This window comes from Lissotriton vulgaris, chromosome 10, assembly GCF_964263255.1.
Source record: "Lissotriton vulgaris chromosome 10, aLisVul1.2, whole genome shotgun sequence".
In the NCBI taxonomy this organism is placed as follows: domain Eukaryota; kingdom Metazoa; phylum Chordata; class Amphibia; order Caudata; family Salamandridae; genus Lissotriton; species Lissotriton vulgaris.
This window is the reverse complement of record NC_141698.1, coordinates 979,274,692-979,299,254: the sequence shown is the minus strand read 5'-3', so window position 1 is coordinate 979,299,254 and position 24,563 is coordinate 979,274,692. Positions and strand designations below refer to the sequence as shown.

At 40.4% G+C, this 24,563-nt stretch overlaps 1 protein-coding gene across 1 annotated transcript in view; it reads left to right on the top strand.

The window, feature by feature from the left end:
* The window catches only part of LOC147689096 (uncharacterized), a 96,294-nt gene that overhangs the window by 50,898 nt on the left and 20,833 nt on the right, over window positions 1-24,563 (top strand). Inside the window, exon 4 of the mRNA XM_086940008.1 lies at window positions 14,020-14,115. Within this exon, the coding sequence (XP_086796134.1) occupies window positions 14,020-14,115 (96 nt within the window). The remainder of the gene's footprint in view (window positions 1-14,019; window positions 14,116-24,563) is intronic.

Genomic DNA, 24,563 nt, shown 5'->3' with positions numbered 1-24,563 from the left:
ATTAGGATTAAGGATAATGTTTAGTTTACCTTGTTCGAACCATCCCAAAACAGACGGTCCTTTTTTTGACACATACAACCTTGCAACACACTCACGATCCTTGAACCTGAAAATAAGTGAGCGAGACCCAATAATATCTATTCTTTCACCTGAGTACCCTTCAGGATTGATATCGGGAGGATCTAAACTCGAGCCCAATTTGTCTACAAACTTTGAATTCCAAATAGTCTCATTCACAATGAAATATGGAGATCCAGAATCAGCATAAATGTGTATATATATACCTCCAATAGTCATATTACAAATGGGTTTATTTTTTATGACAGAATTGTCAATATTCAAGAACACACAAGAAGAATCTCTGATGTTTAACAAGTAAGACCTATCAAAGTTAGTATTGTTATCCTCATTATCACTCTGATCTTGGTCATCACCGTCAACACACTTAATCTTTCCACCTTTGGCTTTTCTGCATATTTTAGAAAAATGTCTCACCAATTTGCAAACATAACATTTCTGTTTTAAGGCAGGACATTTTTTGTTTGTTAGCCAGATGAGACTTACTGCCACACCGATAGCAAAAGAAATTGTCTTTGTCAGGAAAATAATTACTTTCCTTTGAAGTATTTTGTTTATTAGAACTTACGCCAGCATTATTTACTTTGGCTACAACTGAACTGGCTGAATCTGCTTTATCTTTATCCTCCGCTCTAACTTCTTTAGCACTATTGCATGACATCTCAGCTTTCCTAACGATAGCTAAAATATCTTCTAAGTTAGAGTCGCCATTAATCCACCATCTATCCTGGATAGAAGAATCTCTAACATGCATAACAACTTGGTCCCTAATGAGATCTTCTTGTAATAACCCAAATTGGCAGTCTAGAGACAAACTTCTTAAAGCAGAGACGTAGGTGTCAACAGATTTATCTGCATTTTATTTATGCTGAGAAAACTTACACCTTGTGATACTGATACATATCTTGGGAGAAAAATATCGATCAAAATCATTAAGAGAAGGTGTAAATACATTTTCATCACTACCATCTCTCATTCTAACCATTTGATTATAAGCTTTAAGTCCCTCAGGTCCAACAGAGTGTAAAAAATTCCTTTATGGGCTGGAGACATTTTGCCTTGAACATCCAAAGTGTCGACATAGTTAATAAAATACGCCTTCCTTTCAGACCATTTCATGCATGGGGAAGAACATGCTGGCCAAAAGCACTGAGGAGGAGCCAAGTTATAGTGTTGAGTAGACATCTTTAAATACAATAATGAATTTTATTCCAAAACAAAATACTTCGGGAGGCACTGTTCAATGTTCTAGAAAGTAAAACGAATAAGGATCCCAAGGTGGAATAAAAATAAGGGGAGCGAAGAAGAGCTTTGTTACTTAAATAGGAAAGTTACCATAAATGTTCTCGTAGGATCTGTGAAAATTCCTTGTCCAGAGAAAACATAAATGCAAAATAACGAATTACCGAGTTGGAAAGAAATCAGCAAAACCAGGAGCTGAGGTTGCTAGGATACGTACAGCAAACAAAATGGCGACACGTTGCGTGAGCAATCGTAATGATGTAGACTGACGTAGAGAAGGTGCAGCATGATGCGTACGTACAGTCTGACATGGAATTAAGGCAACAGGGAGCTGAAGACGCTAGAAGACTCATTAACAAGAGGCTCGTCCGCACTCCAAACTCCAGAAAAGAAGAATTCCTGCAATGTCGTCGGCTGAGGACTGCTGTCGTTGTCACGCGCTTCAACCACACCGGTACATTTTCAAACGATGCAGGTATTTGCGCTTGAATGAAGACAAAGCACAGGCAGTATCCAAATAATCAAAATACAGCAACCACGTCCAGGTATCGCCGGAACACGACACAAGTAGACCAAATTAAAAAATAACCAAATTTGCGATAGAAAGTGGTAAGGAGCCCTTTCGAGAAAAAAAATTAGAGTACTCAAAAAAATCCAATCTTTACACGCACGTCCATGGGATGATGCTGTACCATCCTCCGTCGCTAATTTTCAAGTAATGAAGATGAAACTGGAAGTAGGAATGATGTAATTTAATTCTTAAGATTACAGCATCACCGGAGGGCATTCAGTATAGTCTGTGTTCGACCTCCAACTGCCCACAAGAACACTGCATGGACCTAAAGCTCTAACTATATACACATAGAAACATAGCAACTCTATACACAACAAAGGAGCTTAAAATGTGTATTTGCTAATGCAACTGGTCGGTACATCAGTCATATCACAAAATGGATGCAAGTTGCAAACCGGTCTGTGTGCATAAAAAAACAAAACACTGAGGGGGAGATTTACTAAGATGTTACGCCGTGTTTGCATCACACAAGTGACGCAAATCGGCGCAATATCTTTTTTCCCTATTTACTTTCATTTACTTAGTGCCAAGACAGAGTACCATGGGTGGTGCAAGGGCGTTTCAATGCAATAACCCAAAGCTTCGGACGGTAAAACCTATTTACTAAAGTAGGCAGGGTTTAGCGTAAGAAAACTGCACCCTTCCGAAGTAGGTGCAAGGAAGGAGAAACGCTTTCATTATCCTATCTTTTCCGACTCTATACTTGTGCTGCACTTTACAGCACCCATACAAAGTGGGAAAAGGGTTAATATTAGTCTAATCATGATATTCTGTAATGGAAGGCTATCCTTCCAGTACAAAACCTATGTTGGACTCACGGAGATACCCTTGCACTATGGTGCAAAGGTGTCTCCGTGGACCATGGCACATCATTTTATCTCCAGCGCTAGGGAGAGTGCGATATTTCTGTAAATATGGTGCTCTCCTCCTCTCTTCTTTTCACGCAGCGCAGCATTTGTGGCTGACGCGCTGCATGAATAAGTGTTAAATCTGGTCATGATTACTTTTTGCACTGTTCTTCGTACATTGAGCTCCTCGAACAGGAATATCTATTTGCAGGCCGCAGTCTACTAATATTCAATTTATGGGGTAAATATCGGTTGTAGATATCAATGTATGTTTATTCCTTTGCTCCTCAGAATTACAAAGAAAGTAGAGGCATAATCCCAAATACAGCTAAGCCCCAAGCAATTCTTCATTACGGGCTTAGGCGGAGAATTTCAGGAAGCAGCTGCTCACACCACTAAACCCACATAACCCCTTCTTTGTCAATGTGGATCTGGAGCTCAGAATAATCGATGTCAGAGTAATTCATGAGATTTAAATCAAAATCCTTTCCTGGCCCCCATCCAAATTTCCTGGAGCGTTGCCAAAGCAGCCTCCGTGTTGTGTCCAGGAATCTCAGAGCATGTGTCACTCTAGGGGCACCGCGCTCCATATATGAAGTCACTGTCTTTTGAGTTTAAAGATTGGGGATCTTTCTGTGGAAACACATTACTATTAAGGGCCACCTGATACCAGCCCATGCTGGCTTTCAATGACACAGCCATAGAAGCGGAGACTCACCTTCTGTCACTGCGGCCCCGCGTGAGCCTTACTTAGGGTATGTCTGTCAGGCTCTCATAATAAACTTCTTCCAGTTGACAACTTGAAAGGAAATGCTATATCGCTTTAAAACAACAGTGTTCACAAAATACACATCAAATCATATTTTATGTGGCGCAGATTTCTATTTCACTTCAGCACATTTTAGCTTTATGAATGAGAAAGCGGAATACGCCAATTTTAACAGTTTAATACTGACACTTTATTTTTTTTACTTATAGGACTTTTTTTATTTTTATGCAATTTATCTACTAGTAAGATGATTTTTAATGCCGCTGTAGGGGCAATGCCCACCAGGGAAGAAATTAAATTGATATCTCTGATTATCTCATAAAACATATTCAAGCTATAAACCACCTGCAGGATCATCTTTCATTCAAATAGTTTGTAATTGGCCTTCCGCCAAGCTCTGGACCTTCACTGCAGTAGTATTCACTCAGCTGACTACTTTGAACTCCTTTGCAATCTATTTAACTTTTTAGTAGTGTGGGCAGGTAAGATTTGTCTTTCAGTAGTGTATGGAATTCAGTCAATTACTAATTTTGGTTTGGTTCCCTGATTCTTTTTTTTTACGCTGTGGTGGATTTTGGTATTATGAGCATGCTTCTGGATTTGGCTGGTACTGTCTGATAATATGACTTCAATTACATGAATCTTTGAGCATGTCAATTGATGTGCTTATGTAAAAACTCTGGAGGTTTTAAATAAAATAATTCCTATTTACTAACTGTAGCAGTGGTGGAATGATTGTATCCACTCCTGGGTAGTTCCTGAAATTCCCATTTGGTCTCTCTGCCTTTTATTTACATTGGCAACCAGGTATTACTCTGCAGAGAATTAAGGCTTTATTAGTCTTCTTGTGTCCAGTGAAGAGAGGGAGATCCCACTGATATTTACAACCGCATTTATTCTTCCTGCTATGAGCCTGAAGCAGGCCTGGATGTTCTGGTATAGCAATCACCTGTAGTCCACAGAAAAGCAATCTATTAGAAATCAAAGACATACAGCCTGATTCATGAAAGACCAGTTTTGCGAGTCTTTAATAGCGATTCATAAGGAATCGCTATTACAGGCTCGCAAAACGGGATTCATGTAGGAATCGCAAAAAAAAATGCGATTCCTACATATTCCTTATTTGCGATTAGCAAATTGCTAATCGCAAATAAGGAATACTCCCCATTCATTCCTATGGGCCAAAAGGCCCATAGGAATGAATGGGGAGTATTCCTTATTTGCGATTAGCAATTAGCTAATCGCAAATAAGATAGCGATTTAAAGGGTGCCAGGGGTGTCCAAAGGACACCCTGTAGCACCCCTTAAATGCAAATTTAAACAGGTGTTGCGCACACACATGTCCAAAGGACATGTCTGTGTGCAACATGCAACTTAGAAAAATGCTTTTAAAAGCATTTTTCTAAGTTTTCGCTATTTACCACGAGGTTTGACCTCGCGGTAAATAGCGGGCCGAAATTGCGAATTCGCAATTTTTAAATGGATGATGAATTGCATTTAAGGAATCTCAAATAGAGATTCCTTAAATGTAATTCCTCGCAAAATAGCGAATTCGCTATTACAGATTTTTGCATTTGGGATGATGAATCCCAATTGCAAAAATAGCGCTCGCAAAGGGCCAGATTCTCAGAATCTGGCCCTTTGCGAGCCAATTTCGGCTTGATGAATCAGTCTGATTATCCCTAAATATAAATAGCAAATTTGAAACCCAAAGTACTAGACAAGTATATGCAATAAAAATGATATCTTTTTATTTTTGGAAAAAATATCACCTGCATTCATACAAATATTACATCCATACATATTATCACAAAGAATAAGGAAGATTTTCCTAAAAACCTACGACAACTCAATCTGGCTTTAAGCATATACACAGCTACAGCATATATTACTGAACATCCATGCATTTTAATTATTATCATTAGGGAATGTCCAGAGTTGGTAGATCATGTCTCAATATTTTGATGACGTGTTTTGGTGGGATTGAATCCTGTGCGATTGAGTGTCTGTGGAGTACAGGTGATTGCACTGTTTTAATATACACTAAAGCAAGCATTTATACATTTAATTCCTCAACTACCTCACTATTCCCATACAGCAGCTTTCAGCAATAATTGTCCTTCATTACGACGATGAGCAGGATCTGGGAAGAAAATATGTTGGATGTAGTAGATGTCAATTCAGTCATGGATGCACTATTCTGCAAGTACGACCATGCTGATGGTCCTGTTCTGTTTTAAACCTTGGGCATAGCACTACCAAGGCACCAAACAAATCGCTTGGATTACCATCCCTGTGCTGTACAAGCAAACCCCAAAAAAGGAGTTCCTTCACTGTTACAGCGCACATCTATGGGAAAGCTATGTCCTATTCCATGGCAGTGCCTGAAACCTGGGGAGTGGGAGCACAGGATTTGCTAGCAGCACTTAGTTAATAGATTCTATTAGTCTCCACTGTTGTTCTTCCTCCTTACAAAGCTATATGAAATACGGTGTTCAATAAAATCACCCACACCCTAGCTGGATGGGCTGACCATTGGTGGGGTCAGCGGTCAGGAGATTACTTCTGATTTCAAATATATTTGTTTCAGACCCCTCTTGCAATTGAGGGCTGAGAGTTGAGTCAATACTTTGGCAAAGGCAGGGTTTAACCTCCATTTGCCCTGATCAAAATTCGGCCCCAAGTTCGTAAGAATGAACAAATGTGCGTGCTTCATGATGTAGGGCTGATACCAGGAAAACATCTCTAATGCATAATTATTTGTACTCATCCTTGGCATTTTATTAGGATAATGATGACTGCATAGGAACGGAGCAAACCAGGGCCGAGATTGGCGAGGTGCCTATGCAACAGCTAAAAAGACTTTCATTGTTTTAGCAAAGAAAGATCACAGTAGGTCCACGTAGTGCAGTTGAGCTTCTAGATTAGTACATTTCATGCATGTCTGAATATTAGCTGTTACTGATTGGTGTATTTTTGGGAAATTATTGATTAGATTAACCTTTTTGCCCTTTTAACGTCTTTATATTATTCTCTTATGCTGTATATATTCCTCAACACCTTTACATAGTCTCAATGCGAGGTATGCACAATGCTGTTTCAGATTACAACCTGGTAAACTTTCAGTTTTCCAATTTGTTAAAGGTTTTGTTTAAAGGTTTAATTTTAGTCACTATAACGGTGAGCAAATTATAGGGCTTTTCATAATTTGTGCTTTTGCATAATTGAGACAATTATGAGAAATTACATGTAATCACATAAATGTAACTCCAACATTTAGTGCTATATCTTGAAGTGATATACGTTCTTTCATCAATATTTAATGTAAAGACATATTTTGGGCAACAAAAAACAGCTAAAAAAACACAGGTGCTGTGGATAACAGCCATTCGCGTTCTGTCTGTACACCTTACTCCTGTACTCTTGTGATATAATTTTGCCACGAACAGTAGCATAATTGTGCGATATGCTGAAATGGCGGGATTACTTGAATTTTGCCAAGCAAGTTTAATGGAAAATTCTCAAAATATTGCGAAAAAGCCTGTATAATTTAAATTTCATCCGGACCTATTGACATTTCCGTTAACAGTATTGAGTATGTAACATGAATGATATAATTATGATGAGTGTGGGACGAATGTTAATGCGGCTGACTGTAGTACTTGACGTAGGTTCAGGGTATTCTTGTTCTCTGCTAGCTACAATTGTGGTTTATGGTCTCGTTTCTACAATCATAAATTGAAGCCTTCCTTTTACTGAATTTTCTTGGACACAGGTTGCAGCTGGATTCTCTATTTTATGATTATTTTTGTAGTTATATTGAGGCATCTCACTGAGAACAAAGCCAACATTATCAGTAAACCATGTTTCCAGGGGATCCATTTCTATTGTCTACTTGACTGTCAGCTATGGCCAGACAATTATGTGAGTACCACCAGAAGAGGGGCTTTGGTTCTGCCCACAAGTTGGGAGCCAGGAGTACATGTTTTGATTGGGAGGAAGTTGTGGGATCCACAAAAAAGTGCTTGCCCTGCGCACAGCTGTAGTCATTTTGTTTATTTGTTCAGCTGCCGCTAGCTTGAACTTTTAAGGGCACACACTTGCTGTTGTAATGCTATTAGTATGTCTTAGATAACTAGATAATTGTATCTTGTTTCTCTCTTTCAGTAGCACTGAATCGAGGAGGACAGTCATTAGCGTAAAATGATTTTTAGGTCTGGCTTGACAGTGCATTCATATGCCAGACCTATTGGCATTGCCAATGCTTATTAGCAATTAGATTGTGGGTATCAAGTGTGTGCTTATGGTCCTAAATGAAACGTATTAAACATCCATGTATTAATTGTTATCAGGCAGTGACCTTGACAGGGTTGTTTTTAAGGTCAGTTTTCTTGTGGGATCATCCTGATGAGTCTCTTGTGGATGGGTAGGTTCATATAGTCTCAACAATTGGAGGGGAATGGTGGTACAATGTGCAGGAAAGCTCCCTTGAACTGGTATATATTCGTTGCACAATGGAAGTCAGTCTTCAGTAGTGTCACTTCACACATATTCAAACTTCAGCAGAGTATTGTGAATGCTATATTGAAATTTTTAGTTTTTATCACAATATACTTTCAAAACGAATTCCAAGTATGCATTATGCATTCATTGCATTTTATGAATGATTGTATTGATGTTTTCAAATCAATACAAATGTGGCAACGAAATTTTGTAACAGTGTATTTCATTGTTTCAGGAAAAGCAGCTTTCATGTTATGATTATAAAACATTTTGCATTTTCAACTTGGTCAAGGCTGTAAAATAAGGGAAGTAAAAGTACAAAATAATGAACATCAAATTGGTTACTTTAAAGGATCTGCAAGTTTAGCTTGCCATCATCAGAATCCTAGTACAATTACATATTTGTTTTTTAGCCTTGAAGAAGGCTAATTAGTGTTCCTGAGTGTTACAAATTGGGTTACGTGTTGATTTGGGTTTGCGCCCTGTTCAAGCAACAATCCGAAACCATAGTCAGGGTACGGCACAAGCAAACCACAAATTAACCTATGCTCAACCTCCTGGTAGTGTGGCACAGAGCTCTCAAGCTTAACCTAGATGCAATGTGTACATTATTTTTGCAATGCTTCAAACAGTAAAAAAGTGAAAACACCACATAAAAGACTCTGCAAGAGGTTAGAAGAAATATGGCTATAAGAATAAACTGCTATATAGGACCTCAAAGCATAAAGCGCCAACCAGGAATAGTTGACCATTCTGGACCAGGTCAAAATCATAAGATCAGAACGACTGCAATACCGCGCTGGTCAGATACAGTCCCAGATTAGTCCCCTTGAATTTTTACTTTCTCAGGTTTTGTGCCAAGAGTCCCACTCGTGTTGGAGAGGTTCATGGAAAGGAAGGAGAGCGTTGTTGGTGGAACACGAGGAGCAGGCCGGGCATCGTGGGTGGGCGGGCTGGAGTCTTGCGGTGGAGGTCCTCAGTGATAATCAATGCTTGCTGTGCAACGTGGCGTGCTGGAGCAGCTCGAGCTGATTTTCGGTGCAAGCGGCGCAGTACCGCTGCAAATGGGCCTGTTTTCAAAGAGCCTAACAGCTTCAATTAAGGGCCCACTGAGCCACACCAAGGGTCCAGGACCTGAAAGGATCCACTTGTGGGTCAGGAACTAACTGAAGACAGGCCCATGAGCTTTTTGGGAGTCTTTTATGTCCATGAGACACGGATCACAATGCCAGCAGAGTAGTCCTTTGAGTCCCTCTGGCGTCCTAGGTTCAAGATAGAGTTGCAGGTTCAGTTCTCCTTCCCCAGGCAAGAGGGCAGCAGGCACCAGATCAGCACAGCAGGGCAGCAGTTCCTTCTCCAGCAGCAGTCCATCAGAGTGGCAATCCTTGTAGCAGCAAAGCAGTCCTTCTTCCTGGAAAAGTATCAACTTTGAAGTGAAGAGAAGCTTCTAGAGGCATGCCTTTGAAATGCATAGATACCCTGCCTTCTGGGCCCTGGCTCCAGACAGACTACAGGGGGTATGCAGCGCTTTGTGTGGCGACAGGACAAAGTCTATTCAGGTGCAAGAGAGTTTGGGCCCAGCTCCTCCCTCCCTTTCTGCCTGTGATGTTCCATCCAGTCACACCTACCCTGCCATACTGTGTGGTTTTCTAGGATGAATACAGAAAGCCCTACCGTGAAGTACACCCAGTCATGTGACCAAAGACAGACTGCAGGCAGCAAATGGCTAAGATAAGAAAATGCAAACTTTCTAAAATTGGCATTTTCAAAATTGTGATTTAAAATCCCACTTCACCATAAGTTAGGAATGTAAGTGAGGATTCCAGAGACACCAAACAAGAACCAGTTATCGCTTCCCATTTGAAAATGTAATGAGGCGACTTCAATTTTATACTAGGATAGATAAACCTTGCAGTAGTGGAAAACTAATGTAAGTGTTTTTCATTACCAGGACATGTCAAACTTAAAAGTACATGTCTAACTTGTTAAATATACTGCATCCTGCATATTTTCTGATCTCTGCGCACATGAGACTCTTAATTGGAAATGTTTACAATGTTGTCAAACACTACGTGGCTATAAACTGTACTCCCTGTGGAAAACTTAAACAGATGTTTAAAAAAAATATATATACTGCACCCTGACCTTGGGGAAGGTTTGGGCCTGGCAAAAGGTTTACTTTGCCAGGTCAAAGTGGCAGTCTCCACTGCTCACACAGTCTCCGCAATGGCAGGTCTGAGACATGCTTATAGGGCTACCTAAGTGGGTGGCACAATCAGTGCTGCAGGACCACGTGTGGCATTAAATTTACAGGCCCTGGGCACATGTAGTGTTTCTTTACTAGGAACTTACAAGTAAATTAAATATGCCAATATGATATACGGTAATTCCACCATGTTTAGAGTAGAGAGCACAAGCACTTTGGCACTGAACTTGTTAGCAGTGGTAAAGTGGACGGAGTCCTGTGGCCAACAAAAACAAATTTGGCAAAAAGTCGGAGGAGAAAGGCAACACTTTTGGGGGTGACCCTGCAGCAAGGGCCAGGTCCAACACTGGGTAAGTATCTTATGGATGATGGCTCCTCTGTCTTGATCATTTTCTAGGCCACTATCAGATCTTTGATTTTTGAGTGATTCATTACATCTCTCTCTTCCCAGTCAGTGATGGCTAATAAACATTTGGACTAGATGGTGAAAGGTGTGTGTCCTTGTTCTCCTATTATTCCTTGAGTCCTGTCCAGATTATCAGGGCTGCTTATGACATTCCTATTGGTGAATGGACACGTATGGTTGAAGTTGGGAGGAGGGCATGTCTCCTTTAAGGAGTTTCTTTGGGAATGAGACACACTTTTAGTTATTAGGTGTCATCCTATGTCTCAACATGCCAGGGTATGTGTTTGCCTGTCTTCTATTCTTGGAGGGAGTTTACCGATGCCACTTGAGGATTTGTTTGGTTTATATTCTGGTAGCCACTACTTGCAGATGTTTGGAGGTTTGCTTGAGGTGGGTATTGATTAGCCATAATATATTCTGAGTACCCTTCATACTTTATTATTATGATAGGTTTTCCTCTAATAGAAACTTGATGGCTGAAGTTTTATCATAGTAAACTGTAATAGTTTTTAGGGTCATGGAAAAGGTCTTAATATCTGCATGCAAAACTGATTTGCGTGCACAGCAATGCTCCCCATTTATGAATGGGATGTGGAGAAAGCAAAGCCAGTTCATGGTAAATCACTTTCCATGAAATGCAATATGAAGGACTTAAGCTAAAAGCAAAAACCTTTGAGCTGGGAATTCTGTGAGCCGAGGGAACAGCTGTGAATCTGTTTAGTGTGCAGACTTCCATCTTTGAATCCGGAGATTCATGACTTTGTGACCTGGGCCGAAATGCTTTCAAATTTCCATCATTTTCAAACCTTCTGCATGCAGACATTGTACAATGGGGAGAATATTCCCATGTGGGCTTTGGAAACTTGACAGGCGTGTATGCGTTCAGCATCTCTCAGTGTTACATTTCAGAATTCAAAAAGAGTTTACAGGTATCTTGGATAGTACTGTGAATCTGCATATTGATGAACTGCACAGGCATATGTGTGCACAACAGAAGATTACACTTTCTTTATTTTCTAGCATGCAAATGCATTGGTTTATGTTATATGTGGTAGTAATCAGAGCATAAGGCTACCCTAAAATGTACGTCCATCAGTTCAAAGAATTTTGTATTGAAATCAGGTAGATGTCAAATATATTCATGATTGATAAGGTTATAGGGGTAATATGTCTGTTAAATCAGTCTGTGTATGCTCTGATCTCTTTGCTTATGTGCCCTGGTTGTTTAGCTTGCCCTACATTACGTGTTTCCTTTCTAATTATTTTTGTGCATTATTTCATCATCGAATGAAGTTCCAGACTTTTTTTGTAGCTGAAGACACAGTCATTTGAAAATGTTTCATTAAATGTTACTTCGCTTTGCCTAATCCCTGTGAATACATTCAAAACTTTTGTATGAAGCCTCTCATTTGGAGTGCAGTGAACTGGCCAATGATGTGTCTTTCTCCTCGGATATTGGATAGTCAAGCGAAGCCAGGTATCACCACATAAAGATAGGATTAAAGTTGTGCATATCAGATTCCATACTGCGAAATTCCTAAAGCCATTATCGAATAACAATCACAATATACAATACTACATCCTACAGTAAAGTGGACAAAAGTACCTTAACATTTAATGAGGTATATTCACCCTGCCCATTACTAGCATTTGGCCTATTTCTACAGAGAAAGTACCAAGATACCTCAATGACATGGTACCTACCTTCCCTCAGAATAGACTTAATCTGACATCAGACACTCTGCTCACAAAACCCCATGCCTCAACACAGCTAGTGACAGAAAAGACCACCTTCTTCAAAGACCATCTCAGGCTTTAACCAACTTCTTAATTTTAAGCGCAAGTCACCACTCTCAGACTATTAGCCCCATCTGACTACCTGACACTCAACAGCCTTCACTCACACACTTTCTCAGCTATCATCATTAGACTGACACTGTACCCAACTCAATGTATCTTTCTTCAGAGAAAGCCGCCACCACCACCAACACACAGAGACTGGTCACTCCAAGTCAGTCTCAAGAGCTTCAATGGCCATGAAAGACAAAGGTGGTTCAGAATGCTACCATGACCGGCATGTCACCAGCTTGAAACAAAGCCTAATGCTGCTGCGTATAGCCTTGTGATCAGCATTTTGGATACTTCGGCCCTCATTTATGCACACAAATGCGCACCCACATGCACTAACGCAAACACACACCCTCTAGCTAAAATGTTGCTCTCACTATCTCTGTTGCTTTGTAGCTAAGTTCAGGCTGTTAGTCCCCATACTTTCACACAATGGTTATTAGGATGAGACACTTTGTACCCTGCAATTGCTAACTCTGTTGAATAAGAGTCCAATAAAATGACCAGCTTGGTACGACAAGGTTGAGGTTGGTGTATTTTTTGGGGAGTACCTACTATGAGAATATAGCCTCCCCTACTGTGTTGCAAGGTCATAACGAAATGGTCCATCAGGATCTCAAATTTAATTAAACAACACTTTGGGATCTGTGTTTGATTTCTCCTTCGTCTCAGGGAAAGCGTTTATTTTTTTCCCATAATCAATTTGTGTGTTCAGCGAAATGGCTAATAATTGTTTAGATCGCTTAAAGCAACCTTTTCAAGGCTATTAAATTAAAAAGTTCTTAGTTGGTTAGAGCGGTAGACCCTGATGCAGAAGCCTGGCCCGGGACCAGGGTTCAATTCCTGCCTCGGCGGGTCTTGGGCTCAATTTCCTCGGACCTGATCATTCTCGCCTCGGTGCCCATTCTAATCATGGGTCCACTGGGCAATAGCTTGCTTAATCTCCACAGCGGCCCCAACAGCGCTGGGATGCCTGACTTCACCTTGGGGGTGCCCAGGAGTGGACATTTCATAGGGAAAAGCCAGGAAGGGTTCCACAGCGGTATGCGTTACAGCGCCAGGACACCCCAGTTGGGGTATTAGTGCACTTTACAAGTACAAATTACATTTACATTTACAAGATGAGCGCCAAAGACTGGTACCAGGAGACTGCTCACAAATACATAATGACTAACATGAACGCAAAGAGCAGAGCAACTTTCTGATTTCAATGACTCAAGTAGGTATTAAATATAATATGATTTGTGGGCAAAGATTCTCTCAGAGTCAGAATGAGAACTAAACTGAGATGGATGGATGCAGAATCATTTATCTAGGACATAAGACTCAAAGCAAACCTGCAAAGAGGCGTTGCTGGCTCAGTGCAGCCTAAATTTAGTTGCTCCTCTCGGAATGAATAGCTAATGCAAAACAGTCAAAACATGAAGAAAGGTGTAAAGATACTCTTATATTAGGAACAAACAGCAAAACTGGTTTTATGTGTACTGCATATATTATATTCATTACATCTGTGAACTGTCCATATAATATATTATTTTCTTCTAGCAATCTGTCCTCAGGTGTGTCGAAATGAAGGGTTTTGTGTGGCTCCTGGTGTCTGCAGTTGCCCGGCAGGATGGGTCGGAGGAGCATGTCATTTAGGTAAAATGCAACCGTTTCCTGCTTTGGAATTTCTTTTTTTATGTACAAGTCTGACCGTGTATTTATGTTTTTGTCGGTGAATCGAACACACTATTACAAACTTTAAAGTAATCCGACAGCGTTACCAGTGGCGGCTCCTCTGCAATGGTGGAGGAGCCTCACGCCACTGCCTGGCTAGGAGCCAGCAAATGAAAAAAAACTGATGTTTTACCATCATTTTCTTTTTCATTTGTCGGCTCTGAGCAGTTTGTGCAGGAAGGGTCCGGGCACAGGAGGAGGAGTACAATGCTTGCTCCCTAAGTATGCATATGTGTTTAACCAGCCGTCTCTGGCAGACCAAAATACACATGCACACTTAGGTGTCAACCTCTGCAGACTGCATGCCATGAGCGGAGCGTCTCTTTAGCATGCTCAGGCCAATCTCAGCACTGTTCTCCTACCAGGATAGCTGCGCTGGGATTGGATGGTAGTCTAAGTCTACTCCAGGGGCTGCCAGGACAAGGAAGAGAAGAAGTGTGATGCAGGAGGCAGCCGGTGGCTTCAGGTAAGTTCTTTTACTTTTATATTTTCTAACAACCCCCTCCCCCAGTGAGCTCCCCTTCCCGGCTCACCACCCTTTGTTTGTGGTGGTTGCCAACTTGCCATTGAGTGTTACTTATGTCGTCAAACTGTGTGTGACGCTCAAGCTCAACATGGGGCTATCTATAAGTCAATTTTTCATGTTTTGTTTTTTAATTGAGCTTTATTGCTCTCTGCTGAGGGCATTAGAAACCTTTAAGGTTGTTAAGCACTGTTAATTCCTCTCACCTTGGAATAATTATTGATACCAAGTTATCTTTTGAAGGACAAATAAATCACATCACTTCATCGTGTTTTTTTGTTTTGAAAACTCTAACGAAAGTGTTGTCTTTTATTCCACCAAGGCTGCAGAAAATGGTAGTTACAACTCACCTCATCCAAAGTAGACTACTATAATGCACTTTTAATTAATATTCAAAAACGTTTTTTTTCATAAGTTACAAACACTTCAGAATGCCGCAGCACAGTTACTGTTAGATATTCCGAAATATAAATCTTAGGGGCATATTATCAAGGGGGTTTATCTCCACTTTTTTGGCTTTAAAAGCCAAGAAAGCGGAGATAAAATTATCTCCCTATTACCTAGCTGTCGCTAACACCAGTTAGCGACAGCTAGTAGGAGATAGCGACCATCTTGGGCCCCACTTTGCATGTCAGTGATATTTATCACTAATGATATGCAAAGTGGGTGTGCCAAGATGTTAGCGACTGAAAACAGTCGCTAACATCGCTATCTCCTATTACCAACTTTTGGAGATATTCGCGCTAAGCGCGAATATCTCCAAAAGCTAACACCTGCCCTGAGCAGTTCTTAGCCATGTTATCCAATGGGAGGTGGATAACATGGCTAAGAGCATTAGCTCGGTAATGCATGAATATCTCTGACTTTTCAGCAATATTCATGCATTGCAGCGATTTTTATCGCATTTGCGATAAACCTTGGTAATACCAAGGTTTATTTGCGGTAAAAATCGCCGCAGCGCAGCGGTAAATTTTTGTCTCTAACCAAGCAATAGCGATAATTATCGCTATTGCTTGGTAATATGCCCTCATATTCCAAGCAATGATTCAGTTACACTGGCTCCTGATAGGTAAACACACTCAGTTTAAGGCGGCACTCTGCATTGCCTTCAGAGCACAACAAGGTGTTGGCCCTGAATATTTAATACAGCGCTTAAAATGCTACATACCAGCACACTCCCTGCGCTCATCCACTGGTGGAAATCTTGTAATCCCCAGCTTTAAGAAATCTAACTGTGGTGGGAGAGGATTTATTTCATGTACATCGAGGGTGTGGAACTCACTCCTGACAGAACAAAAATGTAAGCCAAATCTATTGGAATTCAGAAAGAATCTAAAAACCTGGCTTTTTAGCAAATAACTTTGGCATCTCCTAGATCTTTCTTACCTGTGGGTGCCTGCTTAGTGCCTAGATAGCCCCGGATGATTGTCACGCTTTAGAAATTCTATTTTCTTTTAATTTCACTCACCCAACAACTGTGGACTTGAGTTGAATGCAAAGGTGCTTTATTAGCGGAAGGGCAATGAACAGATGCTAAGGACAACCAGCGAGTGGGAAATCAGGATTGTTACTTGTTGCTTATCAACTTTTTATTTTTATGCATTTTATCCTAATTATGCATAAAAGAACACATTATATGCTGGAAACTACTGGACCACTGGTAGTAACAGCATAATACTTACGGTGGTTGACAACTATCAATACACATGGATGTACGGAAGAGGGTGTCTCATCCTGCCAAAAGTTAAATCAAATAAAAAAAATTATTTAGCATAATGCCCAGCATAATTTAACATACATAATATAGAAAAGTAAAAAATAGAAACATTTTATACTTGCATTAAAGAAAAAAGATTAATGAGTTTGGGATTTCAAAGGAAGTAGAAAAAAGTAAATAAACTGATTTGGTCAAAACTTCTGTGTTTGGCACTGATGAGCTGGGTAATTGCACTATGATTGGCTAATGAGGTAGATATGGCTCGAAGGTATATTCAGTACTAATAGGTTCTGCATGAATGTCAGGTCAGTGCTCTGGGGACTATGGGATTGAGGAGCATCTTGCCAATATTTGTTGCAAGTATTGAATATTGCCATGGAAACAGACATTACTCTTAGATCACTAATTAGAGGAGCACCTCCTTTTCCAGATGCTTGCCATCAAGAGGTATTGAGGTCAAGTAGTCAAGGTTTACTCTTGGTAGGTGATGCTGGCAGGACACTAGGTGCAAGAAGCATTGTGATAATGTACAATAAATATAGTGCTGAGTCAGGGTTATATGTTTGGTAGAAAATCCTTTTTTTAATTTTGTTTAACTTCACTGGTAGTGTTAGACTTAACATACCATCAGTTCACTTTAAATGAGTAAGATGTGGGGAACAATCTGAAAGGATTTTTCTGCAAGTAATGGCCTACAATCACTAACATGTGTAAACTTTACTTGAGGCAGCCTTTTGAATAGTTTTGTGTTTGCAGTAGTCGTTCTCAGCTTGATCATTTGCAGTGACATTTTGGTGTCTTTGGAAGGTGATGGTCTGACTCTGGTAAATAGGTCAATGTAAAAAGAAGGATTCTGATTGACCTTGGATGTTTGCATCCATCAGGCTCCAGGGCAGGTGGATTCAAGCATGCCAAACTCTAAAGGCACTCCACAAATAGGGGGACTGGACGTCAGCCGTGAGAAAGGAAGAAGAGGCTGCAAGACCTATTGTTAACAGAGAATGGGCTTTGGGTCTATCCAGAGGAGCATGTTTCTCTCACCTCATGCTGTTAGCTGTTTGAAGTGCTTTCAATTACTGGACAAGGAACTTAGCGCCAATATCGGCAACCCTCCCACCCACACCTGGCTAATATCTACTTAGCTCACAAGAAATTAAATAAATCATAAATTATAACACACATTATTTGGTGGAAAACAGTTTGCTGCAGGTTTATTTCATAAGTGAAATATGCCAGTATTGTGGGTTAACTTACGTGCGATCCAAGGGTTGGCAGCGGTGAGTAACCTAAGCTGCCCACCCGCCTGATGAGCAAAAGAGCACCGTGGGCAAACCCATTCGGTGGTAACATTTTTAAATCTGTGACCACCAGCACCGGATTATCACTCACACGTTTTTAGGGGTGGAGTGGTCCTGGAAATGCCTCTGTTTGTTCAGGCTTTGTAAATTACCTGAAGGACTTACAGGGTGCCATAGCTTACATCCCAGTGTCCTGATGTAAATACTCATGGGGTTTGGTATGAAGCACCCCTACTGTGCTTCATTAGATGGTCCCCTTTTTATTTGTAAACACATTTTTATTAGCAATGGGAAAAAAGTCCATCAGGCGCTATACGAACTGAGGGATCGCCACGTCTGGGCTAATACTGCTGATGTCTTCTTTTCTTGTGAATCTTGGTGAAGAATAAAGAAGATACTCCCAATATAATCCTTATATAACATTGGAAGGAGGTCTTTTCAGGTGCACACCACAGGATTGGTACATCTTACTTTCATTTATATGTTCTTGGATCGATATAAATAGCTATAACTTCGCTTACTAGTTGATTTTAGTTTCATTCCTAGTCTGGCGGATTAATCTCTTTAAAAGATATGATTTTCTTGGATACGTTTTTACACAGATACCTTTAGATTCAACTTACTGCAATAACTTCCTCCAGAACGTAGGACAAGATTCACACACCTTGTGCATTGAGACTGCGAAACGGACCGCAATCTGCTGGCTTTTTTTCAAAACCATTACACTTAAAGACTACTCTCACCGCCAAGGAGTTTCTACTTCTCTTCTTGCCCTGAAGAAGTCCCATCCGGGACGAAACGCGTCGGCTGTTTGTTTTTCTACTACTTGACAAATAAACAATTCAAACTAATCAGACTTCTGGACATCACTATCTGTGTTTTTGTGTTAATTGTATTATATTAGCACATTTTCAATTTATGGTGCACCTGTGCTTTTCTTCATTACATGTTCACAAGTTCTGACTAGAACTGTCATTGTGATGGCGGGTGTTCAATCGGTGTGCACATAATCCCCAGTTTCTTAATAAGGGGTAAATTATAGTAATGGCAATTTATGTATCAGGTGCATTTCTATGAAGGTTCCGCCATCTCATATGTACTACATTTTTATTAGCATTTATAAGACATGCATAACAATATTAAACACCTTACCTCCGCTACCACCACACTCCAAATAAGGCCAGTTCCCATTACAGTATGTAAAAAACACATATTTATTCTCAAAATTATATTTTTTACCCATTTTCTTCCCCCAAATAATCACTATTTCCTAATCTTTAAGGGAATCTAATAAATGATCCCATGCAGTGGAATAGGTGTGGCGCAGGGGCCAGGCTGTCTGACTATGGACCACTGGGTTCCCGGTTCAATCCCCGGCACCGGCTGCAGGTTAGCCCGGCACCATGTGACTCTGGGCAATAGCTCGCGTAATCTTCCCGACGGCCCCCAGTGCTGGGACACCTCTCCGGAGGTAGCGGTGCGCTTTACAAATGCTGGTATTATTATTAATATTATTATGCACAAACTTTTTCAATTGATCCTCTTCCTTTCCCCACATCAATATACAATACTGCACTTTCATATTCCACCATGCCAACTCCACTTTCCAATTTGCTAATCTAGGTGCCCAGGGGATGTATGACGTTACATCGCAAACTTTTACAACGCACACCGTTACAACGCATTTTTTACAGCGCAGATGCATTTACAACGAATGCCTTTACAACGCATGACATTTCATAACAGATGCTATTACAACGCATGCCATTACAACGTAAGTATAGGTAAGTATATTATTTTTTGTTTTTAAATGTAATTAATAAAAATTTAATTAATTTAATAAATAAAATTATTTTTAAATAATTATTTTGTATATATATATATATATATATATATAAATTGTAAAAAATAGTTTAGGTATTTAAAAATAAAATATCTAACGCCAGGGGAGTGTAAAAGCAGGGTAAGTGCTGGATAGTGTAGGCTATAAAATTACTTTAAGTTTATTTTCAAAAGAACTATTATAAATAAATAACTATTATTAATAAATAATAAAATTATTAAAAATATTTTTTTAATTAATTTAAATTATTTATTTAAAAACAACCCTAAAAATACCCCTGTACCCCAAAACCCAAACCCAGCCCTGAAACCTAAAAATACCCCTGTACCCCAAAACCCAAACCCAGCCCTGAAACCTAAAAATACCCCTGTACCCCATAAAACAAACCCAACCCTGAAACCTAAAAATACCCCTGTACCCCAAAACCCAAACCCAGCCCTGAAACCTAAAAAATACCCCTGTACCCCAAAACCCAAACCCAGCCCTGATCCCTAAAAATACCCCTGTACCCCAAAACCCAAACCCAACCCTGAAACCTAAAAATACCCCTGTACCCCAAAACCCAAACCCAGCCCTGAAACCTAAAAATACCCCTGTACCCCAAAACCCAAACCCAGCCCTGAAACCTAAAAATACCCCTGTACCTCAAAACCCAAACCCAGCCCTGAAACCTAAAAATACCCCTGTACCCCAAAACCCAAACCTTGCCCTGAAACCTAAAAATACCCCTGTACCCCAAAACCCAAACCCAGCCCTGAACCCTAAAAATACCCCTGTACCCCAAAACCCAAACCCAACCCTGAACCCTAAAAATACCCCTGTACCCCAAAACCCAAACCCAGCCCTGAAACCTAAAAAAAACCCTGTACCCCAAAACCCAAACCCAGCCCTGAACCCTAAAAATACCCCTGTACCCCAAAACCCAACCCTGAACCCTAAAAATACCCCTGTACCCCAAAACCCAAACTATATATATATATAAAATTACTTTAATTAATTTATTTTAATTATTTTAATTATTTTTTAAATTAAAAAAAAGATTAAATAAAATGATATACTTACCTATACTTACGTTGTAATGGCATGCGTTGTAATAGCATCTGCTATGTAATATCATGCGTTGTAAAGGCATGCGTTGTAAAGGATCCTGCGTTGTAATGGTGCGCGTTGTAAAGGTGTGCGTTGTAATAGTTGTGTTGTAACGGTTGTTTCCCGTGCCCAGGACACTTTCAATTCATAGTTATTTCACGTCTTGCAAGCACCAAAGCTAAATCAATAAATCCTGTAATATTATTTCACTTTGTAAGTCTTGGAAATCCCCCAAGCAGATAGACCATAGGAGTACACTCAGTTGATCGCTTTTTTGCCTCATTTATACACAATATTACTTCCCTCCAGTATTCAACTAATAATGCACAAGACCATACCATGTGCACCATGTTCAGCACATCTCCGGTATGCCACATTTGTCTGGTAAATTCAAGCTATTTTTCTAAGCGTTAAATGTGCTCTGTTCAAGAAGAACACATTTATCATTTTAAATCTCACATTTTTAGATACAATGTATGAAATTCCAAGAATTTTAGATCATTCCTCCTCTGGTATTGGATATGCCAAACCCTCCTCCCCCTTTTCTCTTAGACCCTCAAGAGGCATTATCATATTGCTTCTTATTGCTTGATACACATCACCGTCTTCATATGACCCGCCGTGTTGCACAATATTTCACAAGCTCTATGTACTTGCTGCTCCTCGAAACCCATACCCCAATGCCTGCAGAATCTAGTGATCATTGCTCGATGCAACAAAAATTGCCCTCTCTGGATCTAAAAAGTGGCTGAGAATTCATCAAATGATAATATCGCCCGTAACTATACAAACCTAATGTATCCATCCCATGGTTTGCCCACTCCTCTAAGGCCCACCTGAATATTTTGTTAAAATCTTATCAACTAAATGCCCGGGGCATAGGGCCCGAGTATGAGTTAATTGAAGCGCACAACACCAACAGTGCCGCACAACCTTCAACGTAGTAGGCATTCCCCACACTGGTCTTCTGACAGGGGCCATGAGTAGTCCATACAAAGCATCCAAATGTGGCTTTCTCTCAAAATTCACCTCCCCTGGAAATCTTTGTGAATTAATCCATTGTGGAAACCACTGCAACTGTACTGCTAGGTGATAGCTTTCCATATCTGGGGAAGCTAGTCTTCCCTTACTAGTGGGTTGTTGCAACTTTGCCAATGCCACTCTGCGCCTACCTGTTATCCATAGAGGAGAAACCAACAAAGATTACATTTCACTGAATACTCAACATAGTATCACCATGGGCAATGTTTTGAAGATGTAAAATAATCAGAGAAACGCCCCCATTTTTGCTACTGCTAATCATCCTGAAACTGAAAGTGGCAAAGTTCTCCAAAATTCTACACTTTTCTGAAAACTTCTAATTTCACACCAATGTTACCCTCCAAAAATTAATGGGATCGTGGCATAATCTTATCCCCAGATATTTTAGATACGTTCCCTCCCAATTAAGCCCCCTCAGATCCACAGGCTTTGGCACATGCTTCTGTAATGTGAACAAATATAATTTATTCCAGTTGTTGCATAACACTGAGGCTTGCCCAAACCGATCTTAGAGGTTAATGGCATGTGGCAAACAGGATTAGCATCTTTGCAAAATAACAACATATTAGCTGCATATAGTGCTGAATAATTTTGCACACCCCATACCTCCAGCCCCTGTAAACCTGTCCTGTCCTCACTCAACTAGCAGGTGACCTCATAGCATTTGCAAATATTAATGGTGAGAGCGGCACCCTTGTAAATGTAAATGTAAATGAATTTGAGCTTATATAGCGCACAGCTACCCGCAGTGGGTTTCCCGGCGCTTGCTTAGGGAACCCATCCTGGTATTCCCCTGTGAGATAGCCCCAGCAGGGTATCCACAAGGTGAAAGCCAGGCATCCCGCCACGAGGGGCCATTGTGGAGATTAAGCAAGCTATTGCCCAGAGTCGTAGAGTGTGAACCCGTGAGTCGAGAAGGCACCGGAGCAAGAATTATCGAGTCCGTGGAATTTTTAGCCCAAGACCCGCCGAGGCGGGGAATTGAACCCTGGTCCAGGGCCGATCTCAGCTTCCGGGTCTGCTGCCTCTAACCCCTGAGCCACACTTCTCCACAGTGAAGTAGAGCCTCCTCTTCCCACTGCATATACCCATATTGACACGAACAGTTGATGCCGCATACAGAAGCCTAACCCATGCAATAAATTTTTTTCCAATCCCATCTTATTGAGCACTTCATAATGGAAATCCCAACATAAACTATCAATGCTTTTTCAATGTCAATTGCTGCAATCACCCCTTTTCCCTTCTCTGCAAAATCAGATTCCATGATCGCCAATATTCTCCTAATATTATGAGCCAAAGTCCTTCCTTGAATGAACCCAGTCTGCTCTCTATGTATTAACTGAGACAATAATGGAGAGAGGCGCATTGCGAATACTCTACTCAATATTTTGTGATCCAGATTTCGTATAGTAATTGGGCTATAAGCCCGCACAGCCTCAGAGGCCCTTCCTGGCTATAACAATGGGATCACTATTGCTTCTGCAGTTGTATGGGGCAATCACCCAACCTTACGGGCTGGCAAGTAAGGATTACCTAGACTTGGTGCCAAATCTTCCATATATGTCATAATAAAATTCCATAGGGAACCCATCCTTTCAAAGGGACTTTACCACTTTCCAAATGCTTATGGTAACCTTCACCTCTTGAATTGTTGCTTCCTCACCCCCATATTTTAAGCTCGTCCACTATAATCTTAGGCAATTCAACTGACTTTAAAAAGTCATTAATAAAACGCGGTGGAAGCTCCAATGGCATAGCATATAAACCTGTATCAAATTTACAAAATCTTCCATTGATGGCTTTCTGTGTATAGATGTGCGTACCCTCCTCTGAATCTATTTCCAATATCTGTGCGCCTTTACTCTTAGGGTTTGAGAGCCTTGTCACATTCCACATGCATCCTTTTCATATACTCTCTACAATCAAAACAACACAATTTCTCTCTAACTACCGGTACTTGCTCCCTGGCATTCAAAAGACATTGTTTCAACTCTGGTTTACCTAGTCTTGCCAACCCTAGCTCTCGCAGCTCTTTCTCATGTTTATTAATTTCTTTCACAGGGTTATATATGACCCCACTATCTCTGCCATACAGTACCCACGTATAACAACCTTAAATACATACCACTCTGTCAGAGGGGACACAGTAGTAGCCTCATTTTCCTTAAAATAGTTCACCACTGCCTTACCAATAACATCACGGAACACTGGATCTTCCAACGCCTCCAAGCACAAACGCCAGTCTGGTATTCATGCCTGTTCTCTATTCCACCCCACTGATAGTAAAACAGGATTATGGTCAAAGATTGTTCTGCATAATACTCCACTTTTCCGACGTCACTATGCACTATAAGATGACACAAAAATGTATCCTATCGCACATGCAGATCATGCAGCTCTGAAAATTATGCATAATATCTATTTTCTGGGTGTGTACACATCCACGAGTCCACTAACCCTCATCTTTGTTTCCAATTTCTAAATTGCGTAGCCACGCAATGCACTGATGAATCCATCGGGGCTGAGTGCAATCAATATCGGTCTGGGTCAGCAATAAAATTAAAATCTCCTCCTATGAGGATATTCTCTGTCAAAGTCAAAAATAACTTTATATGATTCGTATGAATCATAAAAGTGTACCATACATATATGAAATTGTTAAAAAATCATACAAAAATTATCCAAAAATTGGCATAAAATACATATATTGATTCAGAGTTTCAAAAATGCTTGAGTATAATTTACCTACATAAAAAACATTTCCACTTCCATCTCTCTTACTCCCCCATCACAATTTTTTTATACAAAATGTTCTTGTTCTGTCATAGATTTATGTAACGTCTTTCAAGCCTAAAA